The sequence below is a fragment of the Myotis yumanensis genome, unplaced genomic scaffold, assembly GCF_028538775.1.
Source record: "Myotis yumanensis isolate MYYU_CA2020_CCGP unplaced genomic scaffold, mMyoYum1.0.hap1 SCAF_11, whole genome shotgun sequence".
Lineage (NCBI taxonomy): Eukaryota > Metazoa > Chordata > Mammalia > Chiroptera > Vespertilionidae > Myotis > Myotis yumanensis.
The window spans coordinates 64860566-64887125 of record NW_027223762.1 but is presented as its reverse complement, the minus strand read 5'-3'; the positions used below and the strand labels follow the sequence as shown (position 1 = coordinate 64887125).

At 48.6% G+C, this 26560-nt stretch overlaps 1 protein-coding gene across 1 annotated transcript in view; it reads left to right on the top strand.

The window, feature by feature from the left end:
- IL18R1 (interleukin 18 receptor 1) overlaps positions 1-24094 on the top strand; it is a 35125-nt gene extending 11031 nt beyond the window's left edge. The window contains exons 5-11 of the mRNA XM_070428535.1: positions 2041-2191; positions 6960-7022; positions 9351-9471; positions 11774-11913; positions 15004-15162; positions 20069-20227; positions 21950-24094. Coding sequence (XP_070284636.1) covers positions 2041-2191; positions 6960-7022; positions 9351-9471; positions 11774-11913; positions 15004-15162; positions 20069-20227; positions 21950-22311 — 1155 coding nt within the window. The 3' untranslated portion in view covers positions 22312-24094. The remainder of the gene's footprint in view (positions 1-2040; positions 2192-6959; positions 7023-9350; positions 9472-11773; positions 11914-15003; positions 15163-20068; positions 20228-21949) is intronic.
- Positions 24095-26560: the final 2466 nt, after the last annotated feature.

The following is a 26560-nucleotide window of genomic DNA, read 5'->3' as shown; positions in this document are numbered from 1 at the left end:
TAAAATTGGAAGGTAGAGAAATGAATAGGAAGGTAGCAGAAATAACTCATAATCCCATCAGCCAGAGACATTTTTCCTGTGTAAACATCTTTTTTTTAAAGTGGTATTTTTAATGGCTTGTATTTTTTCTTTATTCACTAAAAATTATATTGTGATTATCTTCCATATTTTTAAACATTCTTCCAACACGAGATTCCATATGTATGTCCTTGCACCTGACTAACCCCTGTTATGGACATTTGTCAGTTTCTACTTTGCACTATTATTACTAAGACTAGAACAAATATTAATCCTATAAGTCTCCGAGTGTCTATATGACTATCCTCTGACCAACAACCGTGGAGTTATTGGATCAGAGGCTAAGAGCAGGTGTGTGCCTTTTGACACACATCGAACTCCGTGCCAGGGACCAGGCACCACCTTGGCAGGCTGCTCAGGGACCTTTAAACCCCCAACATGCCAGCCTTCTGCAGCTCTTAGTAGCCCCCCACTCTTCTTTTTTTTTTTTAATATATATTTTATTGATTTTTTTTTACAGAGTGGAAGGAAGAGGGATAGAGAATTAGAAACATCAAAGAGAGAGAAACCTCAATCAGCTGCCTCCTGCACACCTCCTACTGGGGATGTGCCCACAACCAAGGTACATGCCCTTGACCGGAATCGAACCCGGGACCCTTCAGTCCGAAGGCCCGATGCTCTATCCACTGAGCCAAACCAGTTAGGGCGCCCCCCACTCTTCTTAATAAAAAATTAAATTTTTTGTGTATTAATTGCATCTTTGTATTATTTCTTTTGTGGATTGTCTACTTTCTTTGTCTATTTTTTCAGTTAGTGTACCTTTTACTTGTTAAGTTATAAGAGCTCTTTTAGACAATACTATAGAGATTATTATATAGAGAGATTTGTATACACTCACATGTATATTACATATACACATGCATTTGTACACTCACATGTATGCAAATACAACATGCACACATACATAAATAACATGCATGCACACACACAACCCAAATTATATCATTTCTGTAGAAGCACAAGCCTGAAGGCCATGGTTGCGTAGCAGAGCTGAGAGAGAGTGGCCTGAACAGAAGACCTTGGGAAAGATGAAACCGATTTCCTAAGAACGTTTGTTTGTTCCTTTTGCGTGAACACTGTTTACTTGTGTTTTTCAAGGGCAGCTCTTATGCAAAATGTTTTCTAAATGTCGGAGCCAGTCTGCAGTCGACTTGACCCCATTTCCTGTCAAAAGTGCAAATGTTTGCATCGCATGACATGTGAGGCTCGGCGTGCGGGCCTAAGCAAGCCCCACACACAGACAGTCCACTTAGAGCGTGGAGCTGGAGGGTGCTCTTAGCTGGACGCTGACCTCAGGGCTCAGTTCACAGCCTGTTTACAGATCCTGACCTACTTGAGGGAGGGGAGCGAGGACGCTGAATCAGAAAACAACTGATTGGAAAAATGAAGAGTCTGATTTTTCAACATGGCTGGGGGAAATCAGTCTGAGTTTAAACATTCGGTGTCTATAGAAGCAATCCCTGCAGTGAGGCCATGTGGGTGCCTCCCAAGCCCACGCTGAGCCCTCTGCCAGGTGCCACCAGCTTGGCCGCTTTGAGAGAGGAGCGTGCAGGGATGGGCACACAGTTGGAATTAGCAGTTTAGTTCCTGTTTTCCCATCTGGTTCTGAGATCGCTTCATAACCTACCTATGAGTGAAGAGGACTACAAAGGTGGCGTTCATGTTGTTAATCCCTCTGCCACAGATGGAAGTGTTCGATGCAAAGGTGTGCGTGTGTGTGTGTGTGTGTGTGTGTGTGTGTGTGTCCTTGGACTTGAATATTCTCCATGCATTTCTAATCAGGCCACTGTCTCCTGGTGCAGGACGTCAAAGGGGTCCCTGCTAGGTGCTCAGTCCTCAGAGTCACTTGCTCCCATGCCCCTCCCCCCCCCCCGTCGTGAAATAGAATTATGTAAAATTTTGAATTCTTATAATATAACATTGCTTTTACCTAAAATATTTTAACTTGCTTTTTAAAAACAGAACTGTGAAGAGATAGAGAACAATAAAAACCCATCTTTGAAGAAGAACGCAGAGTTTAAAGACCAGGGATATTACACCTGCATGTTTTTCCTTCATCACAATGGAAACCTATTTAATGTCACCAGCACCTACAATATAACAATAGTTGAAGGTAAGAGAAGTTTTAGATTGGGGAGAAACAAATGTATCTTAGCAAAATAGAACATTGTTTCTTCTAAAGCAGTACAGCGGCGTGGGGGCCACACCACTCGTCCAGATAGAAGGCGCCCAGCCCCGGGGCTGTGCTCACTGTGCCTGAGACTCTGGGGATGGTAGTTAAAGTTCATAAAGGCGACCCTCCCCAAGTCAGCTCCCTTATTTGGTATTTGAATAAATTGTGGGGTCTTTAATTGTTAAGCATATGTTTTCCCTCAACAAATATTTATTGAGGATGCTGTATTTAGTAACCTCTGAGCACTGGGAGGGGGCGGGGGCAGGGAAATAGGAAATGAAGTGAGTAACATACTCTCCTCAAGAAACGGATTGCCATCAGGAAAGGTGACGAGCCACACAGAGCTACGCGCAGGGGTGAAGGGTGCCGATCCTCCCCACAGTCAACCTGAGTAGAACCTTTGGTTTTCCCAAAACTCAACTACAAACAGCTAGGTCTTGGTGAGAAGCCTTACTTATCACACATATTTTGTTTGTTATGTGCATTATGTTCTGTGTTCTTACACTTAATTAAGCTAGAGGGGAAATGTTATTAAGAAAATCTTAAGGAAGAGGAAGTACATTTGCCGTATTCAGTGGAAAAGTCTGCATATAAGCGGGCCCATGCAGTTCAGACCTGCATTGCTCAGGGTCACCTGCTCAGGAGCCTGGAGTCACCTGGGAGGTGGAGGGAGTGCAGAGTGAAGACGGGCGAAGGGCACTGCGCCCTGTCCAGGCGCTGGTGACGGGCGGCAGGAGGCATGTGGGCCAGGAGCTTGAGGAGAGGTCACCAGGAGCCAGGCCTGGGACAGGAGGGGCACTGCTGCTTGACCATGGACCCGGATTGTATAGAGTGGAAAAACTAAGGCCTGGGTTTTGAGGGATGGAGGCTCAGAGGTAACTTCACTGAACCTTTCCCAGGGGAGCTGTCCTCCCCATGGCCCGGGTCGGCTCATCCAGTTGTATCTGGGGAATGACCATGGACGTCTCCAGGTCACTGAGGCCCAGATTTTACTCTTTGGTTGTTGAGAGTCATTTTCCCACTGAGTCCAACATGCCTCCTGAAGCCTCTCCTCGGTGACACAGATGCTCTGGCCCCTCACGTGTTTCCCCGACGCTCTTCCCGCCTCTGTAGACTCCTGTGACGCCCCGCTCAGCAGGCAGGGCTCACTCCACCCAGAGCTGTGGGGCTCCGGCCCCATTGTCCTCGTCCTGTTAATTATCCACTGACATAGCTGGACTCCCTACATTGCTCACCGCTAAACTGCCACACGCTTACTGTCCTCGAACAACAGAAATTACTTACATAATGGGTCTGAAGGTCAGGAGTCTAACATGGTTTGACTGGGATAAAATCAAGGTCTGAGCAGGACTGCGTTCCTGCTGGAGGTCCTGGGGGAAGTAGGTTTCCTTGCATATTCCAGTTTATAAAAGCACCTGTGCCCTCACCTCCTGCCTCCTCCATCTCCCACCTGTGCCCTCACCTCCTCCATCTCCAACCTGTGCCCTCACCTCCTGCCTCCTGCATCTCCCCCCTGTGCCCTCACCTCCTGCCTCCTGCATCTCCCACCTGTGCCCTCACCTCCTGCCTCCTCCATCTCCCACCTGTGCCCTCACCTCCTGCCTCCTCCATCTCCCACCTGTGCCCTCACCTCCTGCCTTCTCTATCTCCCACCTGTGCCCTCACCTCCTGCCTCCTGCATCTCCCACCTGTGCCCTCACCTCCTGCCTCCTGCATCTCCCACCTGTGCCCTCACCTCCTCTATCTCCCACCTGTGCCCTCACCTCCTCCATATCCCACCTGTGCCCTCACCTCCTGCCTCCTGCATCTCCCACCTGTGCCCTCACCTCCTCTATCTCCCACCTGTGCCCTCACCTCCTCCATATCCCACCTGTGCCCTCACCTCCTGCCTCCTGCATCTCCCACCTGTGCCCTCACCTCCTCTATCTCCCACCTGTGCCCTCACCTCCTCCATATCCCACCTGTGCCCTCACCTCCTGCCTCCTGCATCTCCCACCTGCACTGTCACCTCCTGCCCTCTCTTCATCTCCCACCTGTGCCCTCACCCCCTCCATCTCCCACCTGTGCCCTCACCTCCTGCCCTCTCTCTATCTTCAAAGCCAAAACTGGACCATCTTCAAATCTCTCCTTAACCTTTGCTCCCAACTATCACACTTCCTTTCCTGACACACTTCTTTGTTATGAGGCCCCTGTAATAACACCGGGCTCACCTGGAGGACCCAGGACACTGTTCTCAGGTGAAATTCCTCAATTTAGTCACATTGCAGGTCACTTTGCCATGTGAGGGCTAATATTCACAGGATCTGGGGAGTAGGGTGTGAACAACTCTTTGGAGGGGCATTATTCTGCCTGCCACACCTGTAACTGGGAATCCCATAACTAAATTCTGAAACTCAGATATCTTAAATTCTTTATGTGTCCCCTAAATCCTTCAGTTTTGCTTTCGCATAAATATTCTTTAATCTCATATACATCTCTGGTACTTTGACACTCCCAACACTCTCATCCACCCATCCCCGAGTCTCACCCACCAGCTCCTCTCTTATTCTGCCCTGGGAGGATTAAGGATATTCATGATCAAAAGAGCACTTACTACTGGCCAGACACTGTACTGGATGCTTTAATGGAATCATCTCATGGACTCCTCCCAGCAGCCCTGTGAGCTGTGGCCTTGGGTGAATTAAATTAGTAGTTTGTGCCTCAGATGCCTCATAGTCAACAGGGTGGTGCGGGTTCTTCCCTCTGGGCTGCTCCGAGGACGGAGGGATGTGAGTGAGGCAGTGAGAATGGTGCCAAGCACAGAGAACGCGCTGTTGTCGTTACCACCTCCGGGGGCCCCACTCCCCACCCACCACTGCACATGCTGCTCTCCTGCCTTAACTACCCATCGCATTGATTGTGTCTCTTGGGGGCTGCCAGCTGCATCTCTCAGGACTCACTCAATGCCTCCCCTCCTCTGTGTCCCTGTGGCCTCTTATTCATATTTCGGTTTGCTGCCAGAGTTGGGGTCACATGTCTGTCCCTGAGAAGCTCTTGGAAAGAAGGGATCGAACTGAGTTCTCTTCCTCATCTTGCATCTCCCACACCGACACCTGGCACTTGGTGCACAGTAGGTGCTCAGTACGTGTCTGTTGGGTGAATTATTAAGCCTCATTTCACAAGTCTAGACTCTTATCCATCCTGGCCATTTGCCTTTGGATTGGTGAGGTGTGCCATCATTCTTCTAAAATGCAGAGTTTAGAGCTGAACAGCTGGGAGGTGGCTTGACCTCCACTGAGGAAACTGGGAGGCTGAGCTCCGACCTGGTCTATGTGGTGCCATGATTGTGCTGCACCTGGTCACTCTGTAGATCTCTCAGCGACCACGTGCTGAGCACAGTTGTCTTGAATCAGTTCTCTCGACTCCCGCCTGCAATCTATGTTTTGGTCTGTTGCCTGGCTGAGCGGGGATGTGCCTTCCTGCTGGCAGCCCTGGCGTTTTGATTACAGTCAGACTAGGCTTCCAGGGCCAGTCCCAGGCTGTTTTCTTCCTTCTGCATCTTAAAGAGGGCCTTGCCCTTCACATGACACCAGTCCCACTAACCCAGTGCTGCGCTGGTTCCCAGTCACTCACTTCATGTGCTAGAGATGGGTCCAGAGGAAGAGAATCTGTAGCGTTTTCCCACAGCTCAGAGCTGCCCGCCCTGTGTCCTTGCGTGGACTCCTGCTCCTCACACTCCCAGCCCGGGCGGCAGTTCTTTGGAGCCATTTCGGCTCCCCGTGCCCACGGGGATTCCAGACCTGCCCAGTGAGCCCGAATCTCAGAGGAGCCAGACCTGCTGGGGTTTCCCTGCCCTAGTTTCACTCTCCAGTTCCTGCCCACATACTGCTCCACCCCTTCTCCACCGCCGCCCTGCCCTGCCCCTGTGAGGGCCATGCTGCGGGAGCCTCCACAGCATTGGGCGCCTGGAGGCCCGGCAAGGCTGCCCTGACTTAGGTGTAAATGCCCCCAAACACCAGATGGGCACCAGGGTCCAGCCTGGCGAGGCAGGCAGTGCTGTCACAGGAGCAGCAAGGACTTGACCCTGTAGCCGGTCAGCGTGTGACAGTGGCTCCCAGGGCTCTGCAGTGACTGGCGGCTTCAGGTTGTCCCAGGCATGCTTAGCAGGCTGCCGGTGTCCTTCCTGAGAATAGCTAGACGGGAGCACCCGGGGGGTGGGTGCAGAGGTCACTGAGGGGGAGAAGTAGAGCTGAGCCTGGGGGAGGCACCCTAACAGGGCTGGGCCCCTGGGCGAGGCACCGGGGCAGGAGGCTGAGGAAGTGCCTGCCGCCCCCCCTCTCCCAATGGACCTGGCAGGGAGTGGAGGAGGCCCCTGCGGGGAGGGCGGAGCAGGAGACACAGCAAGTGGCCTGGCCTCTCTGCCTGCAGCTCCATCTCCCCAATGAGCCGCTTCCTCCCGCACTGAGCGCAGCGGCAGAGGCCGGGACCTGACTTGAGGGAAAGCTAAAGCCTGTGTGCTGCCTCCAGCCCAGTGAGCTCTGGAGTCCGGGGAAGTGAAGCGACAGGCCGCAGTCACTGCCCATCATGTCAGGCGAACGTGACTGAAATGGAAGTCCGCGACCGATGACTGAGAGTCTGTGCTGCGTGGAAGACGCAGGCGATAACCATCGTTTGCGGTGGAGAGCGCAGCAGTACTAGTACTAACACACTTTTCTTTTTTCACTTTCAGATCACAGTACTATAATTCCAGCTATTCTTGGACCAAAGTTTAACCAGGTTGAAGTGGAATTAGGTATATTTTCACATACTTATCTACTCTGCATTTATGAATGGGGCAAGTGGAGTCTTCCAAGGCTAAACCTGATGCGTTACTGATCAATGCTGTGTGCATAACACATTGCGTATCTAGGGAAGAACATTACGAAAGCAGCAAAGCCTGTCATGGCTTGAGTGTTGCCATTGTTAGCTGATTAAAATGAACAGCCTGGGAAGGCCTGTGGTTTGCAAATGAGGGCTTTAGCCACCCTGTTTGTGGCTTTTCTCTAATAGTCTCTATGGTCGTTTTTAAGTATGAAAACTCCGTAAGAATGCTCAGAGACATTATTCAGTCTCGTATGATTAGCATATTTGATTAATGAATTTGGAACCTGAATTGACTGCACAATCAGGAATTGTCGAGAGAAGGCTGGAGGAGTCAACATCTCCCTCCAAAAGAAAAGAAAGGAAGGAAGGAAGACATTTACAATGTAAACCAAGTTTTCTATGTGGTGATTGAAATACCTTAATGAGTTAACTTCTCCAGCAACTTGGAGAGTCTTTCCGTTTCAGGAAGAAACGACTGAAGCTTAGAAAGGTTGTGTTTGTCCCAGGCGAAGCCACTGGACAGTGGCGCAGGCGGCTCCGGGCTGCTGGCTGCTTCTGCAGCCCACACCTCTGGCCACAGCTGGTCCTGGCTGTTTACCACACACACAGTCTATGTTGCTCGGATACTTGGCCATTTATATTTGTGGTTTTCCTGCTTTCTGTTTTTTACTACTTTTTTGAACTTGTCTATTATTTTTCTCCTTATTTTGGGCTTAATTTGCGCCTCTTTTTTCATTTGTCCGCACGGAGAGTTGGGGAGTTATTTCCAGTTACTTTCTCTTGCATTGTGTACCATTTCAGCTCTAAATTCCCTTATCGTGCCTTTAACTGCTTGTTCCAAACCAGATTTTCATTGCTGTTCCTTCAAAACATTTTAAAAGCTTTCTCTTACGATTTCTTCTTTCATCTATGGATTATTTGGGTTTTTTTACTGTCCAAATATTTGGACAATTTTGTACTTATTTTTCTGTAATTAATGTCCAATTTAGTTCTGTTAAGATCCAAGATTATATACCATATTATTTCAATCTTTTGAAACTTTTAGTAACCTACTTAAGGACCAGAATATAGTGTATTTTTAAATATTTTTAAAATTGATTTCAGAGAGAACAGGAGAGGGAGAGAGAGAGAAAAAAATCAGTGGTGAGAGAGAATCATTGATAGCTGCCTCCAGCATACCCTCTACTGGGGATTGAGCCCACAACCCAGGCATGTGCCCCGACCAGAATTGAACTGTGACCTCCTGGTTTATAGCTTGATGTTCAATCACTGAGCCACACCAGCTGGGAAGAATATAGTGTATTTTGATGAATGTTCAAGTGTATTTGAAATAAATGTGCATCTGCAAGTTTTGGTTTTACCATTCTGTTAATGTCAAGTAAGTGAAGTTGAAAGTCATTTATACTTTCATTAATCTTTTGTGTGCTTTCTTTAACTATTGGTGAGAGAGATGTTAATGTCTCTATGAGAGCCAATTTTTCTATATATCCTTTAGTTATGTTAATTTTGGCTTTATGTATATAATTTTTTAATCCTTGCCCAAGGATATGCATATTGACTTTTAGAGAGAGGGGTAAGGAGAGAGGGAGAGAGGGGAACATTGATATGAAAGAGAAACATTGATTAGTTGCCTTCTGTACATGCCCCAACCAGGAATCGAACACACAACCTTTCAGTGCATGGGATGATGCTCCAAACAACGGAGCCATCTGGCCAGGGCTTGGCTGTGCATGTGTTGAGGTTATCTTATGGCAGCGGTGGGAAACTGTATTTCTGCCAAGGGCCACCTATGTTTTAATAATTTATTTAACATAACTTTGAAGAGAAGCCAATTCATATTTTGGTGATGAGTTATAACTGACACCTAATTTCTATGCTTTATATACTTTTTCATATTTAAAACAAAGCATGTCTGTTTTCTTTCTGGAAGTAGCACTATATTAGCATTATATATCCATTAGCATATATTGATTATACTAAGTTAAAACTGGGAAATCTGAGTCTCTAAAATCAGAACTGGGGCCCTGTCCAGTGTTGCTCAGTGGCCAGAGCACGAGCCCACACATGGAAGGGTCACGGGTTCCATTACTGGTTGCAGGTTCGATCCCCAGCCCCAGGCAGGGTGCTTATGGGAGGCAACTGATAAATATTTCTCTCTCACATTGATCTCTCTCTCTCTTCCTTCCTCTCTCTAAAATCAATAAAGAACATATGAAAAAAAATAAAATAAAATCAGAACTTTGTCAACTTCTCCTAGGAACAGATGTGCAGCTCAACTGCTCTGCTTGGCTGAATGAAAAGGATCACGTCTATTGGAACTTCCGTAGAGACGATGGGCAGGACCCAAATGAGCATGAAGGGGAGGAAATAAAGATCAGGTATGCAGATGTGATGTGCGATGGACAGCATCGTATATGTAAGTGTCCCTGTATCATATAGGCCTGATTTAAAGACTCCAGACTCCTGAAGAGCTACTGGAACGTTTGGCATAAGTTATAATTTATGTATTGTAATTCCCACACTCTGTGCTGGTAGAAACTCATTGCTGAGATCTAAACTGAAGAAAGAAAGTCAAGGAGGCTTTTTAGCATCGCCTCGCAAAGGCAGCCCTAGTCCGCCAGGTTCTGATGGGGATAGAGGTTGTACCTGCGCCTCTTATAAAGGAGTGGCAACCGAGCCCACAGGTGTTCGGATTTTGAAAATTCTGTTAAGTGCTTTATTTTTACGAATGTGCCTGAGTAAAGGCCAGGTCCGGAGCCCGAGACATGTGTAAGTTAACGTGGGCCCTGTGAACAGTGGGTGTGAACAGTGGGTGTGCCCTGCGTGACCCCGTGCCACCATGCGAGCAGCGGGTCTTCATGCACAGCGGCTCTGCGTCCCAGTCCTGCAGGCCAGCCTCCAGCCTGACCTTACACGCAGGCTTTCTTTTGTCTGATGGTTGAAAATTATCCATTATGAGAAACTTGAGAAATCCTGAGCATCCCAAAGAAGGAAATGGTCATGCAAATGCAGTAATGTGTGTGTTTTGGGAATTACTTTATGGGCAAGAGATACACCGACATAGCCGCGGGCTCCTGCCCTTTAGAGACGGGTTGGCGCTTCTACTAGAACACCCCTTCCAGTGGTTGCCTCCTTAAAGCAGTGAACAGAGCAGTGAGGGTGGCACCAAGTGTGGAAGGTTCCAGAGATTGTCTCAGCAAACACGAATGTAAACTACTATCACCTGGGTCCACAGTGAACATACTAATTATTTTCTTGTCTGAGTCCATTCACGGAAATTGGCAACAGTAAGAACGGGAAGCAGCAGCAGACAGGACAGGCATGAGATATAAATATTAGGAGGCACTGTGTGTGCAAAACGTTCCAAGTGACATGTATTGATCCCTGAATCACCTATATTCCTTCCTTAAGGAATAGCCAGATTTCGGAAAACAAAGCAAGCTGAGTGTGTGGTCATTCACGCGTTTTGGAGAGACTGGGTCATTGCGGTCATTACTGGTGCACAGATGCCCTCAGTTCTGGTCAGCAGTGATCCTACGATGCCCACAGCTCAGCTGCCGCAGCCACAGCCCATCTGGGGTTCGCAGGCTGCACGCAGGGAGCGCTGGCTCAGCAGCTGCTGCTCTGCTGACTGCGCTCCTCAGCCTGGGCCATGGAGCCGGGCTCCCCCAGGGCCCATCCCCAGTGCCCATTGGTCACCCTTGGAGAGGCGGCAGGCACTTGGCAGGCTATTAAAAGTGAAGCTGACTCCAGCCAAGAAGTGAGGAGGTCTCTTTCACTGTCGGTGTACGGGCTTCGTAGGTCATGGTTCTGGCCTCTCCGTGGCCTGCGGACCCCACTTCAGGTTGTTCAGTGTGTCAGAGAGTGAGCATTCTGTGCTGGTGACTCCGCTCCACATGCTGGGGACACAGCGGGTCCAGACCCAGGTGGCGGGGACACTTGCTGCGAGGGACAGCCAGGTGGCCATGCTGGGAGTGGCTGGGAGTGCTGCCACCTGCGCGCCTGCTCCAGCCATGCAGGGTGGGGGGGATGGGGGCGCTTCCCCTGCACCCAGTGCGGACGTGAGTCTCTAGGACGAGAGAGGACACTTGCTGAACAGCCTACTTGGTCCTCATCTTCCCAGGGTGGTGCCTGGGAATAGTGCTGTGTTAAATGCTGAACAAATACAAGGGACCTTCAGCACTGCACGGTCAACGCTGACGTGAGTGGTCTATGCCGGCACCTGGAAGTCTGGCCACAGCTATTAGTGGCCTCACTGTAGAAGGAACACTGAGCAGTTAGAAGAGGAGAAATAGGAAAAAGATTTACGAGAGGGGATATCTTCCTGTATTTTTAATTTAGCACCATTTCCTGCTGCGCGTTTTAATCCAGATGGCTGCAGGGCTGGCTCTGTTGGCCCCTGGCTTCCTGAAGAGCCGGAGGCCCCTGGGGGCAGGCGCTCCACGCCCCCCCCCACACACACACTTACCCCTCCCACACACACCCCCCCACACACACCTACCCCTCCCACACCCCCTCCTCCCCCAAACTTCCACTCCCCTACCCCCTACCCCCAGGGAATGCGCTGGGTCAGAGGGCTGCCCCTGGGAGCTTGGCGCCTGCGCCCCACCCCAGTCCCACCCAGTCCATAATGCCCTGCAGTGAACGAAGTTTCTGCTAACTTCCTTTCCTTCCTTACAGGACTTCAGAAGGCAAATGGCATGCTTCAAGAATATTGAGAATTGAGAATATTAATGAGAAAAATCTAAACTTTTCATATAATTGCACTGTGTCCAGCGAGAAAGGCCTAGACACCAAACGCTTCATCTTATTGACAAAAGGTTTGAGAAAATGTTGGTTTTGGAAGTCTGGGAATTTTGAACATTTGCTGAGGGATGCCTCAAAGATCACCCCTCTCTCACTGTGTGTGCGGAGAGCGGGGGCCCTCGAGGTGTGCACAGTGGGGTCAGCCGCGCCGGAACCCCGGGCCCAATTCCAAAAGCCCTCAGTGCCAATCCTATGTAGAAGCCAGGGCCCCGGAGCAGGGAGGCAGGGAGGCCATGAGGAGAGAGTCCTGCCCCCCGCCCCCAAGACACGAGGGGCGGGGGGGGGGGGATGGAGGGAAGTGCAGCTCAGCGTGGGATGCAGCCAGTGGCCTGGAGGGGGTGCAGCCTCCTGCAGCTGGGGGGGCACGGCCCTGGGAGTGTTCATTCCTCAATAACAGCCAGCGGAGGCCTCCCTGCCTCAGGCCAGACCCCGAACTTGGCAAGTGGACAATGGACGGCCCTGGTCAGAGGACCCTTCGAGAGGACCCTTCGAGTTTTTCCAGAGCCGCCTCCGTCTTCCACTAGTAGCCCACCCAGAGCCTCCGGCCGCAGCTTCCCAGCAACAGCTGTGCCCAGTGGACAGCTGTGCTCAGTGACTACTCACTCACACTCACACCCAGGCTGGCCACCACCCCGTATGCAGGGAAAGACCGGGATCTGAGAGACAGAGAGGGGGAGAGAGAGAGAGAGAGAGAGAGAGAGAGAGAGAGAGAGAGAGAGAGAGAAGTGTATGCTGTGTCTTGCTTTGTTGAGAAACTAAAGAAGTGAGGGGCACAGAAGCTAAGACCTAAAGCCGCCCCTCCCATCGTGTGGGGTCCTGGTTCCCATTCGCGACTCACCTGGAGCACGTCTTCGATTCACAGGGATGGCTGACGCTCTTCATGCTCATCCACACAAGCTGTGCTAGGCTCTGACCACCGCTCACCCTGAGTACAACACATGTTACACAAGTAGACAGCAAAGCTAGACCCCACGGGCTGTGAGACCCTATGGGCTGTGAGACCCTATGGGCTGTGAGACCCCGATGGGCTGTGAGACCCTATGGGCTGTGAGACCCCGATGGGCTGTGAGACCCTATGGGCTGTGAGACCCCGATGGGCTGTGAGACCCTATGGGCTGTGAGACCCCATGAGCTGTGAGACCCCGATGGGCTGTGAGACCCTATGGGCTGTGAGACCCTATGGGCTGTGAGACCCCGATGGGCTGTGAGACCCTATGGGCTGTGGGACCCTATGGGCTGTGAGACCCTATGGGCTGTGAGACCCCGATGGGCTGTGAGACCCTATGGGCTGTGAGACCCCATGGGCTGTGAGACCCCGATGGGCTGTGAGATCCTATGGGCTGTGAGACCCCGATGGGCTGTGAGACCCCATGAGCTGTGAGACCCCGATGGGCTGTGAGACCCCGATGGGCTGTGAGACCCTATGGGCTGTGAGACCCCGATGGGCTGTGAGACCCGATGGGCTGTGAGACCCCGATGGGCTGTGAGACCCTATGGGCTGTGAGACCCTATGGGCTGTGGGACCCTATGGGCTGTGAGACCCCGATGGGCTGTGAGACCCGATGGGCTGTGAGACCCCGATGGGCTGTGTGACCCCACAGGCTGTGAGACCCCACGGGTTTTGAGACTAACTGCTGAGCTCGGGCCCTTGCCTTCTGTAGGATCGTCACGATGCCCTTCCGCCTCACGGGGCACACATGCAGGGAGGGTTTCCGGCATTGCTTCTGCGTGCTCATCGCACGCCTGGGTTTGTGATGATCGTCACCAGCCACCTCCCCCCTTATCAGTGCTGGATGTCCTGTCCCTGCCACAGAGGGTTCCGCTAGGCCATTCTCCTTCTGCTCTGCTCACAGATGTGAGCCGGCACAGGGCCTCCCACTGCACCGTCACCCGCGGGAGTGCGCCGTGTGAACGTGTGTGTGCGCGCGCATGTGCACGTGGCACAGTCTCAGACAGGCAGGCCTTTCACAGACCAGGATCCTCAGGGACTGGCTTTATTCGGAGTTCACTTGGTTAGCAAATGTGGCTGCTTACTTACATCCTAGTAGTCAATTTTACTGGAAAGATCATCGCTAACATTTGTGCCCAGATGTCAAGAGCTTTATGCATTGCTGCTCTTTGATCTGGAAATCCCTCAGCGTTCAGAACCTGCTCTAGCAGAATCATCAAGCACAAGCATAAAGGTGTGTGCATCTGTTCACTGAAGCATTGGTATATTTATAAACATTACAATCAATCTAAATATTGGCATATTATGAATTATAACTATAAAGACCTAGTGAACTGCTCATAATATAGTGTAATACAAGAAAGAGTGATTACCCTATGACCCCAATTAAGTCAATATTTTTAGGGAAAATAAAAATCTAAAACAAAATATACTAGCATGTTAGCATGCCTATCACCACATTGTGGATGGTTGTTAAAAATTGTTTTATAGTTTTTACTCTTTTGTACTATTTCGCATTTTCCATATTGAGCATGAACTGAATCAATCTAAGAAATGTACTTTTCCCCAAAGGGGGTTTTTATAGAAAGTGCGCTAACATCCGTAGGGCTGTGTGCCAGATGCAGTCTCAGCTCCTGAGGTGCAAGGTCCCGTCGAACCTTCCCCTCAGAGGCAGCCCCGTGAGTGAAGCACCGTGTCGTTAGCTTCGATTGCAGCTTAAGGGACTAAGCGTTAAGGGCACCGGTGACACTTCCTAGGACACAAAACCGGTGACAGCCCAGATCGTCTAGCTAGTGTTTGCTCTCCCAGAACTCTCGCCTCCATCTGTGTTCACAGCCGCGGCCAGAGATTAGTGTGTTCCACCCAGCATCTTACTTAGACCCCGAGAGGCCCGCCTTCCACCAACAGGGATAGACGACATTACATGCTTTCAGTTCAGGTCTCTGAATATCTTGCACACATTTTAATTTATTAAAAATGGGAGCAGAAAAATCACTGCTCCAAACGAAAGGCAGGGATGTGGGCAGCTCGGTGGGCCGCGCTGGGCAGGCAGCTGGGCTAGTATCCATGGTGAACACTGACGTCTGCAGAGTGATGGTGGGGAACACGGCAGCACGTCCGTGACTAATCACTCCCGTTCTCTCCTTCTTTCCAGGTCGGGGTGATATCCCAGGCCATGTCTTCACGAGGGGAATGGTCACAGCTCTTGTGATCTCAGGGGGAATCGTGTGCCTAGTGATTGCGGGTGTTATTTATAGGATTGACTTGGCTCTATTTTATAGACATTTCATGGGAAGAGATGAAACATTAACAGGTAACGAATACCGGAATGTTGGGATTTCTTATCCTATGGTTTTATTAGGAAACCTGATAAAGAAACATTAATCTTCATCTTATTTACATTACGTTGGTGACTTAATGTGTGGTCGGGGTTTCCAGAGGGAAAATTGCTCTGAATGTATCATTATTATGCATCTTGTCTGTGCCACCTTCTTTTGTACTTAGATGTTGCCCAAGATTGCCCTCTAACTGTTTCCTGTATGTACATATGCGTGTCCTCCTAAGAGCCCTTTGAGATGCTTGCTCCTAGGGACTCAACGTCATTGCTTGCACACCATCTAGGCACCTTATGCAGAGCAGTCACTCAATAAAGATCATTTATGTTGATTTGAATTGGATGATGGCTCCGTATTCTAACTTGCAAAGGAGGCGGCATGGTGTGCCTGAGGGGCTGCCAGGTTTTCCTACTGTTTCTATCTGGGGACACTGTCTTGGTTCCTCTATGTTTAAGGGCAGCGAGAAGTCCTCTAGGTTCCATATAATTACTGAATTAAAAAGTCAGTCTAATCCATTGTACTTGCTTTTGTTTTCATGTGTGTGTGTGCACATGTGTGTGCATGTGTATGTACTAGAATGTGTGTAGGACACACATATTTCAAAGCACAGTCTAAGAAATTGTACAGAAATTTCTCAGCCTGCCTGTGCTCCCACCTCACCGGCACCGAGAGTATATCTAAGCAAGTATGACTCTTGTTCTACTTCTGTTAAAAACAAGTCTTGCTGTATAATGCACACTGTTCTGAACTGTGCTTCACTCTCCTTCGGATATCCTGTCATATGAGTTTATAAAGTTCTCATTTTTTATCCATAGAATAAAACCCTGCAGAGGTTTATTTCTGTGGATGTGCCACTGCTTACTTAGTCACCTTTTATATATTTTATTGATTTCAGAGAGGAAGGGACAGGGGGAGGGAGAGAGAAACATCAATGATGAGAGAGAATCATTGATCGGCTGCCTCCTTCATGCCCCTCCTGGGGACTGAGCTCACAACCCGGGCATGTGCCCTTGACTGGAATCAAACCCAGGACCCTTCAGTCTACAGAACGACGCTCTATCCACTGGGCAACACCGGCTAGAGCTTTAGTCACCTTTTGATAGACATTTGGTTGTTGATAACCTTTTGTCGTTACATAAAGGATGTGACAGCAGGCTTTGTCCTGTCATTATTTCACGTGTGTGCAGTACAATTGAAGGGAAAATGCCCATAGTGGAATTGGTGGAAATACAAAGGATAGACATCGTTGTTATTTTGAGAATATTGCCAATTTGCCCTCCCTACTGCTCTACAACCTCCTGCCTTCACAGGAGGCCACACCTGCTCCCCACAGCTCACCACCACCTGTGGTGTTTGGCAAAATGCTAAGTAACAGCTGTAGCTCAGTGTGGTTTCCGTTTGCATTTCACTTTCTGCACAGGAGCAGGAGCAGGAGCAGGAGCAGGAGCAGGAGCAGGAGCAGGAGCAGCTTTGCGTTTGTTAGAGACTCATGGTATTTCCTTTCTCAGTGGACCACTCCTTTCCTTTGCCCATTTTTAATTGGGTTGTTTGCTTTGCTTTTCTCGCTTATTTCTAGGAGCAATGTCTATTTTAAGGATGTCAGCCTATTATCGATAAGATGAAAGGCAAATATTGTCTCCGGGTTGTGATTTGTCTTTTGACTTTGTTTATGTGGAATATTCTTTAATGTATTCAAATTTATTTTTCTTTTATGGTACTGGATTTGTGGTCACAGTAGAGAGACCCTCCTAAGCTCTAGTTATAAAGGAATTCTTATATTTTTTGAGATTTTTAAAGATTAATTATTCACATTTACATCTTTTAATTTAATGATATAAAATTAGCAAAGTTAATTAATTTAGCTTTGAATCTGCATGTGTGTGTGATTTTGCCATGGAGAGAGATGCTCCAACAAACTGGGAGGGGGGTCTGTTTTTATTTTTTTAATCCTCACCCAAGAATGTGTTTTTATTGATGAGAGAGAATCATTGATGAGAGACAGGAACATCAATCCATTGCCTCCCGTACTCACCCTGACTGGGGATTGAACCCACAACCTTTTGGTGCATGGATGACACTCCAACCAACTGAGCCGGGGCTGAAGGTCTGTGTTTGATATTTTATTGCCAGGTCTCTACATGCATAGACCAGTACGTATCTCAGAATGGACATTCACTAATATCTCTCTTTCTGATCTTCAACTGAGATGTTATTTACCCTCCAGTTGTGTTTGACCCAATGCACAGATACTTTTTTAAACTCATGTTGCTGAGCACAGAGAACTCACACTTCTTAGTGCCCTGGGTGGTGGTGCCTGGAGACAGAGATGTCTCCACAGCAGCTCTGCTAAGAGTGTGGTCCATGGACAGAGAGAAGTCGTGAAAAAGTAAAAATGAAGAAATGAGTGCAAAAATTAAGACTTTTACATACAGCAGTTTTATATTGCTGCACCATCCAAGACTGTGCTCAGTTATTGGTTTATGAATAGTTGGAAATGAAAGAAACCAATCAACAACAACAAAAACTAAACTTGAGTTAAAACATGGCCAGTTGCCACACAGAGTTTGTCTAAGAAGCATGTTCTGACTCTTTGTAGTCCCAAATATCCATTCACATGTTGGTTTCATTTATGCAGAACAAAATTATCAGCTTTCAAATTACTTAGCTTGGGCACTTCACGCTATTTCTCAGTTATTACAGCCACCAAAACTTTCATTCCTTGGGTTGAAAAATAAATTATAATATAGATTAGTAATTTGCTAAACCAAGAAAAGAAGTGCCTAAAAATGAGTTTGAAAGCTATGTCACTATGTAAATTCGACTGATTTACCTTTCCAATTTATTGCAATTAGTTACATTCTGATTATGAGAAAAATACACGTTGGCAAAGGTGTACTCATTCATTTTTTGCATCTTGGTGCCTGTTTCACTCACTGGCGTGATGACTGTTCTGATGGGAGCACTAGCTCTTATCCTAACACCAGTAACAGCTGCATTTCATGACAAGCTGACAAGACGATCCAGGAGCACGTACTTTTATTAACAACTGGCTTTATTGTTACCAAATTTAACCTGTCTTTGATAAGCATGATCATTTTGCAATTTTGATGAAAATGTCCTGTCATTCACATGCATGTAATTCTGAAGAGCAATTGCTTTACGATACACCCACGGTGGGTTCTGGCTCAAACTGCAGGACAAGAGGCTGTAGGTGGGACTGAAGCAGCTTTTGCCAGAAACTGTGTTTCTTTGTGAACCTGGATGCTGTGAAAGAATGGGGCCCGGCTGTTGAGCACAGGTGATGTGGTGCCACACAGAATGTGGGCCCAGATGGTTTCATCTTATTCAATTTTAATAAAGGAGCCAATAATATTTAGTCTTCAGCTCAGAAGCAAATTCATCAATCCCAATCCTAGACCCAAGCATACATCTAACTCCTCCATCAGCTAACCAGTTGCCCTGGGATAAGGATGAAGTGTCCCCCCTCTTGCCTTCCCCCTCCCCCCGGGCCCCTCGCATGCGTATGTTATTTAGAACACATGTCCTTTCAGAACACATGCCCACGGTGACTCCGAATTCTCTGACCAGATTATTTTTTGTTTTGTTTGTGCTACACTTTGTTGTGTCTGCCAATGTGTTATTTCAAGTTGTTGCATTTGTCTGTGAACTCGTCTCTAGCAGAATGGATAAAGGTAGAAGAAAGAAACGTAAATAAATTTTCAGTAAAGCAGTTAGTAGAATGGTCTTAGTTTTTAGGTAAAACATTCCTCTTGAATGTGTCTTTAGTCATCTGAATATGCAATATTGCTTCATTGTTTGGAATAAAACAGGAGCAGTTGTATCAATGCAAACCTTTCCACCTATTGGCCTTTAGTATTATATAAAATTTTACCATGTCATAGCATGGGTTTCTACGGCACACTGTTTCAATTGCCTCTACTGTTTCCTCCCACTCTCTAGTGTAAACACTCAGCATTGTATTTTTTAATTTAAATTTTATTTTTCCATCACAGTTTACATTAAATATTAGATTATATTGGTTTCATGTGCACAGCATCGTGGTTAGACAATCACATGCTTTACAAAGTGATCCCCCTGGCATTTCAGGTACCCACTTGGCACCACACACAGTGAACACAATACAATTGACTCTATTCTCCAGGCTGTACTTCACATCCCAGGACTATTTTGTAACAACCAATTGCATCACCGCTTCCCGGGGGCTGTCCTGAAGGTGAACATGGGATGGTTATGGGATTAGATGATTGAGGTGGAATGAGCCGAGGTGACATGTACTTTCTAATCCTGGGCCCAGGACATACGAGCATTTGGGCTACTTGGTCCTCTGCTTCCTTTAAACTCCGTGATTTCTCTGACCTGTGACATGCGTTTCTCTCTATGCCTTGGTGATGTCAAACAGCAGGAGTCTTAATGCACATGCTTAAAAGTAAGAACACTTGCTAATTGATTGCTCGATTATCATATGAGCTTTGAGGATGCTATTTTTTAAATGATAATTGAATATAATCATTGTTTATTGACATTTAAAAATTCAGAGATAAAGAATAATGCACAAAAAGAATAATAAAACCAAAGACTATGTAGGGACTTTAGGGATTAACCCAAACAGTCTTATTTTGTTTTTTCAATTTGTTTTCTATCAAAAGTACTTTCTTATTTTTTTAACAGCTTCACTGAGGCATAATTAACATACAAAGACCTGCCCATATTTAATCTCTACAATTTGATGTGTGTGGACACAAGGATGCCATATTTAACTTTTCTTTTTCAATAATTCCATGTTCGTTTTTAGTGACTTTCATTCAAATTTGAACTTAAACTTTTATTTCCGCACGAATTAAAGGAACAAACCTTACCTCCTAGATGGGAAGACATACGACGCCTTTGTGTCCTACCTGAAGGGATGCGGACCTGCGCACGGGGAGGAGCACGCCTTCGCTCTGGAGGTCTTGCCCAGGGTGCTGGAGGAGCACTTTGGGTATAAGCTATGCATATTGGAGAGGGATGTGGCACCTGGAGGAGGTGAGAAAGGGAAGGGCAGGTAGAAAACTAGTGGAGACGCTTTCTCTTTATAAGATGAACAGCTTAGGCTAACCCTGTTTTGCTTAAAATCGAGCAATTTACCCTGGTCCTCTTGCCAGAAATAACCAGCGAAGTCAACATAGTGAGCAGTGAGGGAAGCTGAGTGGCTGCTCCTGTGGGGCCTCCAGGACCTGCCACTCCGCACCTCCCAGCTCCCTGCGATGGGGGGGCGTAGGGGGTGGAGTCTGGGGGGGTGGGCAGCATCTTTAGAAGCGGCCCAGAGTGGCACCCTCGGGAGGCGGTTCTCTGGCAGCCACTGAGAAGGCCTCTGCGCTCAGCAGACCCTGTGAGCACAGACAGGCGGTGCTTGTCCTTTGTGCGGACGTGGTGAGAGCTGCGGCGGGAAGAGGGACGGTGGGAAAATGCAGTAAATCGAAGGACATATGGTTCACATCATATCTGAGTTATAAACTGCAACTTTTAAATTTATCTGTGAATACAAATGGCCATCACACATATCTTGAAGCAAAGCACAGTGAGAATCAAAGATATTGAGAAGCAGTTCCATGTTTTCTCTGAAGTCTGCAGAGCAAACATTTAGAAGTGGGGGCCGTGGGGGCTGCTGTGTCGCCAACACTGTGACACGGGTCACCGTCCCTCTCAACACTTCTGGGCGCCACCCTCGCGCCAGGTCTGAACTGGGCGTTGCAGACGAGGCAATAAACAAGAACCGAGTGTGCCTTCCTCCTCCTCAGTTAGGAGGAGAAGCTGTGTGCTGCTTAATGATAAGCAGCTTCCCGAAGGAATGACAGGCCACATGCTCAGACGCATGGAGTCCTGTGATATTTGTGTGCGTGAGCGCTTTCTTAGAACTCAGAGAGCATCACTCTGGCCTTTACAGCCCTTTTATTATTTTGTCATTATTTTCTAGCAGCCATTTTGAAAAATTGATTTTTTTTCTTAGTTCCTAAATACTGTAAAAATAAAAAACATTTGTCCCCAGTGGTGGTGAGTTTCGGTTAAAGCCTCTAGTTGGAAAGGGATGGAGGTCTGGAGCGGAGGGTGGCAATCTACCCCCCGGGCGCCAGGCCTGCACCCGCCCCGCAGCGCGGCCATGCAGGTGCCTTTTAAGCCACCACAGCAGAGTGAGTTGTGACAAAAGCTGTATGACCTGCAAAGCCTGAAACATTTACTACCAGGCCCCAAAAGGTTGTCAACCGCTGGTCTAAGATAATGGCAGGTTTTGGTTTTATTTTTAAGTTCTGATTTTAGCATGCTCCTCCAGGTGTGTGAAAGGAAGACAGTGTAACAGTTAGAAACCAGTGTTCCAGACGAGAGCAAGTGGGTTCATGTTCTGTTTCTGCCGTTTACGAGCTGTGTGACTCTGGGCAAGTTACTAAACCACTCTGTGCTTTAGCTTCTTCATCTGTAAATGGGGATGATACTTTCCTTATGGGGTCATTATGATGATTAGATGAGTTAATATACATAAAATGGGTAATAAAGGGTGTGGCACAGAGTAAGTGATAAGTAAGTACTCATTATTGTTACCTTGATAATTGATAATTGCTTTTAATAGGCATATAAAATTGAGAACACATGGTTTATCTTAAAGAAAAACTTATTTGTGAACTTCAGAGTTTAATACAGTTAGGCTGTACAGAATGATTTTTATTTCATGTTCACCTTCTCAGTTCTCTTAACCATGCCTTGCATTTTCAGCTGTTGTTGATGAAATCCATTCACTGATAGAGCAAAGCCGAAGACTGATCATTGTCCTAAGTACAAGTTACATGTTTAACGAAGTGAGGTATGAACTCGAAAGTGGACTCCATGAAGCGCTGGTGGAAAGGAAAATTAAAATCATCTTAATTGAATTTACACCCGTCAGTGACTTCACATTCTTGCCCCAATCACTACAGCTTCTGAAATCTCACAGAGTTCTGAAGTGGAAGGCTGACAAATCTCTCCCATATAACTCAAGGTTCTGGAAAAACCTTCTTTACCTGATGCCTGCAAAAGCGGTCCAGCCACGCAGAGGGGAATGCGAAGCCGAGCCCGTGCTGGCCGGGTCCTGCCCTTAGGGAAGCGAGTGGGCGAGCTGCGAGCTCTGGGGGCTGAGGAAGGCGCCTGCTCCCACCGCGGGCAGGGGTGGCTCCTCCTTTTCACTCCAAGGAAATCCCGCTCCCAGCCCCGATGAAGCTTCACCGGCTGTCTGCCCGGAGGAGGCCGCGGGAGCGAGCTGCCCGAGGTCCCAGAAGACCCTGGGACCTACAGAAGGGGCTCTCCTGTCTCCTCCACAGCTGGGCCTGCGGCTGGGGATTATGCAAAACGCCGCATGCCTTTCAAAAGGGCACTGTAAGAGTTTTGAATGCGAACCATTGAACTAAAGGATTTTAAGTTTATTACTGGCATTTCTACGAGCCAGTAGGTGACATTGGACGGGCACAGTGCCGACGCCGACACTCGCACATGAGCCACCACCTCTCAACACGGGGACAGTGCTGGGCGGGACCTGGCTGCTGCGGGCGTGGGGAGCGCGGGGCAGGGCTAGGCTGGGCCGTGCTCCCTGCGGCCCCGCCACAGCTGCAGCCCCGGTTGTTGGAACCCGGCCGCCGCCCTGCGCTGGGCGAGCTTAACTGGGCCTATTTGTAGGAACTTCTTAAAGGCAACCCAAAACAACTTTGTATCTTTCAGGATAAACACAGGTTTTAATTAAAATAGTTCTCCTGATCTTTCCAAATTGGTCAAAAACATTTGTTGATTCTACATAAATATTTATGTGCAGGATGGGTGCCAGATCATATTAGCCATTAGGCAACAAAGAATGGTAGTTACTTGCTTGAGTTTTTAAAAGGTTGCATATCAGATGCCGGAAGGTGGGAGCAGCATGGCATGGTGGTTTGGTGTGAGCTGTGCAGCCAAGAGGCGTGAGTTCAAGTCCTGGCTTTGCTGCTTACTTCTGTGAACCCTGGAGCCTTTCCTAACGGATCTGTGCCTCAGTTTGCTCATCTGTAAAATTAGAATACATGAGAACTATACCTACTTCAGGGGCACTAAATGAATAAAGCAGACTTAACATTCTGTTAGTGTTGTTATTACTACTATTATTATTATTGATTAGTACTTAGATCAATTTTTTAATCGTCACTCAAGGATATGTTTTTATTGACTTTTTTAGAGAGGGAGGAAGGGAGAGAGAGAAACGTTGATGTGAGAAACACCTATCGGTTGCCTCCTATACAAGCCCTGACCAGGAATAGAGCCCGCAGCCTGTGCTGTACAGGATGGCGCACCCCATGAGCCACCCAGTCAGGGCTAGGTCTGCGTTTTAGCTGTGGGGTCCACTGGGAGCCGAGAGCGGAGAGAAAGAGACTGCAGAGGCAGCTACCCTGGGCGACAGCTGTGCACAGAGGGAATGTGCAAAAGTACCAGAGGCCAAAGGTGGCTCGTCACTGCACGTGTGCAAGTTGTGACATTGGAAGGCATACCTGTCTCCCCAGGAGCTGAGCTAGGCCTTTGTGACGCCCCACAGCAAGTCATTCCGGGGAAAGCACAGAGTGAGTGACAAACAGCCGTAAAGAGAAAGGACCATGCGGGTGGGTGGGGAGCCTAGGCTGCCGTGCAAATGCGCCAGAGCTGCGAGGGCAGAGCCTTACACAGCTGAGCGCATGTCGCTGAAAGTTAAGGTGACATTTTCATTAGATTTCCAGTGTCAGCAAGTGATTTAACTTTCGTAGAGCTTACAGTGTCGTGTCCTAGCTGTACTGGCTAAAAACAGTAAAAAATTGTATTACATGTTTTAGATGTGAAAATATATGGTCAGGAGAAATTTTATTGCTGTCATCATTGTCTCGAATTCATAGAATAATTGTGCTTTTCTCTTTTATTATGTATGCTTTAAAATATATTGAATTATTTTTTAGTAAGTGTATTAAATATATACATTCAATATATCTTATCTAATAAAGACAGAATATGCAAATTGACTGACATGCCATACCAGTCAAGATGGCTGTGCCCATAGCAGAGGCCGAGTTCCCCGAACAAGCTTTAACGAGCAATCAGCAGGGGCCTGAGGCTGCACCCCCCACTTGGTGGGTCTTGACAGGGGACCTCAGGCCATGCCCCCCACCCTGGCACCAGGGCGGGGGACCTGAGGCTGCACCCCCCGCCAGGCGGGGCTTGACAGGGAACCTCAGGTCACACCCCCTGCCCACGAGGCTTGACGGGAGACCTCAGACCATGCCCCCCGCCTGTGAGGCTTGACGGGGACCTCAAGGCATGCCCCCTGTCCCGGCCTGGACCAGGGGACCTCAGGTCACGCACCCTGCCCCGGGCCAGGAAACATGAGGTTTTGTCCCCCCACCTGGTGGGGCTTGATGGGGGGCCTCAGGCCAGGGGACCTCAAGGTGTACCCCCTGTCCCAGCCTGGGCCAGGGGACCTCAGGCCAAGCCCTCCACCCAGCAGGGCTTGATAGGGGTGGCGCTGGCCGGGTCTGGATCTCGCCCAGTGGGGGTGGGGCTGGCTGGGTCTGGGTCTTGTGTGATTTTGAGGTGCCACACACTTGGGCAGGGAATTGACTCTGGGTCCCATAGCACGCCCCAGACTCTGACAGGAAGATTTTCATATACATTTTACTAATTTTCTTTCATCTCTGACACTTCTATTGTAGAGAAAGGGCAAATAGCAATATTAAAATATTTCCTCTAATTAATCTCCTTTTAATGTGCACAAATTTTGTGCACCGGGCCACTAGTGCTTTAATATATACCAGTATTGATGAACCATGGGCCTAGTGACTTCAGTTTGAAAAGTTTCAATGTCTGTGTCATTAAGATTCCAGTCCTCATTCTCTGTGTAGATACCGCCTGTGTGACTGGATGTGGGTCACCCTGCAGCACCTTTCTCGGCCAATGGACTGCTTTGTACTTGCCTCTGAGTTTCAAATTCCACCTGGAGCAAAATGAGAATGCCTCCCTCTACAAGGCCGCGTGACCCCAGCGTGTGCGGCTAGTTAGTGTGCAATGCAGTTAAATTTAAGTGTGACACTGTCCACTGGGGACCAAGGAATGACTTTTACTGATGAAATAAAATCATTCTCTTCTGTGACTCAGATGCTTCTGTTCCCGAGAGCCAGTGACTATCCAGCTCTCCGAGATGCAGAAAGAAAGACAGGCATGCTTAGTATGTACTGGAAGCATGTGCAAAATTAGAGTTACACGCTCTTTAAGCAGAGAGGGTCCTTATCACCCACATGCCCACGCCCAGGAACTGGAGGCAGGGTGAGTGCAGGATCTGCCCAGGGCACCCTGCTGGCCGGCTGGTGTGAGGCTGGGACAGAGCTGCTGTGCTCTCTCTTTGGAACTGCCTGTTGGACAGTGAGGGGGCGGGGAGGGTGAAGGTTTTAGGAGGCTGAGGGCCCTTTCCTGGGGGGCACCTACTCGGACTGCCCACAACAGAGTCCTGCAGAGAGGAAGCAGGCTGCTTAGGACTGGCTCCGAGGAGACAAGATGAGCACCAAGAGCCTTCGGCTTTCTTTTAGGCTCCCCCGTTGAGGATGCCGGGACAGCACTGGAGACCTCTGCTGGTCTGTGAGCACCTGGCTGGGCATGCCCACTGTGGCACCCGCCAGGGGAGGGGACGCAGGCCTGACAGCCAGGAGCTCACCTCTGCTGATGCTGAATGGTCGGGCAGGGGCTGACCAAGACTGTCCGCAAGGGGCCGGGAGACCGAGCTCCCCTGTATTTGTCAGCCCACATGCTTGTCTGGGACAGGAACACTGGCAAGACAGGTCCCAGGCTGAATTGAAACATAGTTTTAAAGACTCAGATAAAGGAATTTGCCACTTTGGCCTGAAGCACAGCTCCCAGGGGGAGACCCTGTGTGGGGGAAGCCATCATTTGAGTAGAAGCTTCTCTGAGAGATCAGCTGCTCCAGCAACGAGTGCTGTTTCAAGAGCAAGCCACAAGCCTAACAGGAAGCAGGGTGTGTGTGCAGCGAGGGTGGAGTGGGGCCAGCCACACTGGTGCCCCCTGGGAGTGGTCCCAATGCTGGTGGGAAGCTCCCGGCCAGTGCCCATGATTCTGTGTGGGGCTTGTGAGACCTGCTTTCACCTCCGTATGGACTATTCTGTGGGTGCACCCAGGGGGATACCCCATTCAGACAATTGCTACAACTTGATGTGTGTGTTTAACAATTAATGGGGTGAGCATGTTAAAAAATTGTGTTTTCAGGGTTCTTCAGAGATGCCTGTACTTGCTTCTTCTTGTTTAGTCACATCCGTAATTAAACCTCTGATAGCAGGTTAAACAATCATCGGTGCAGACAGC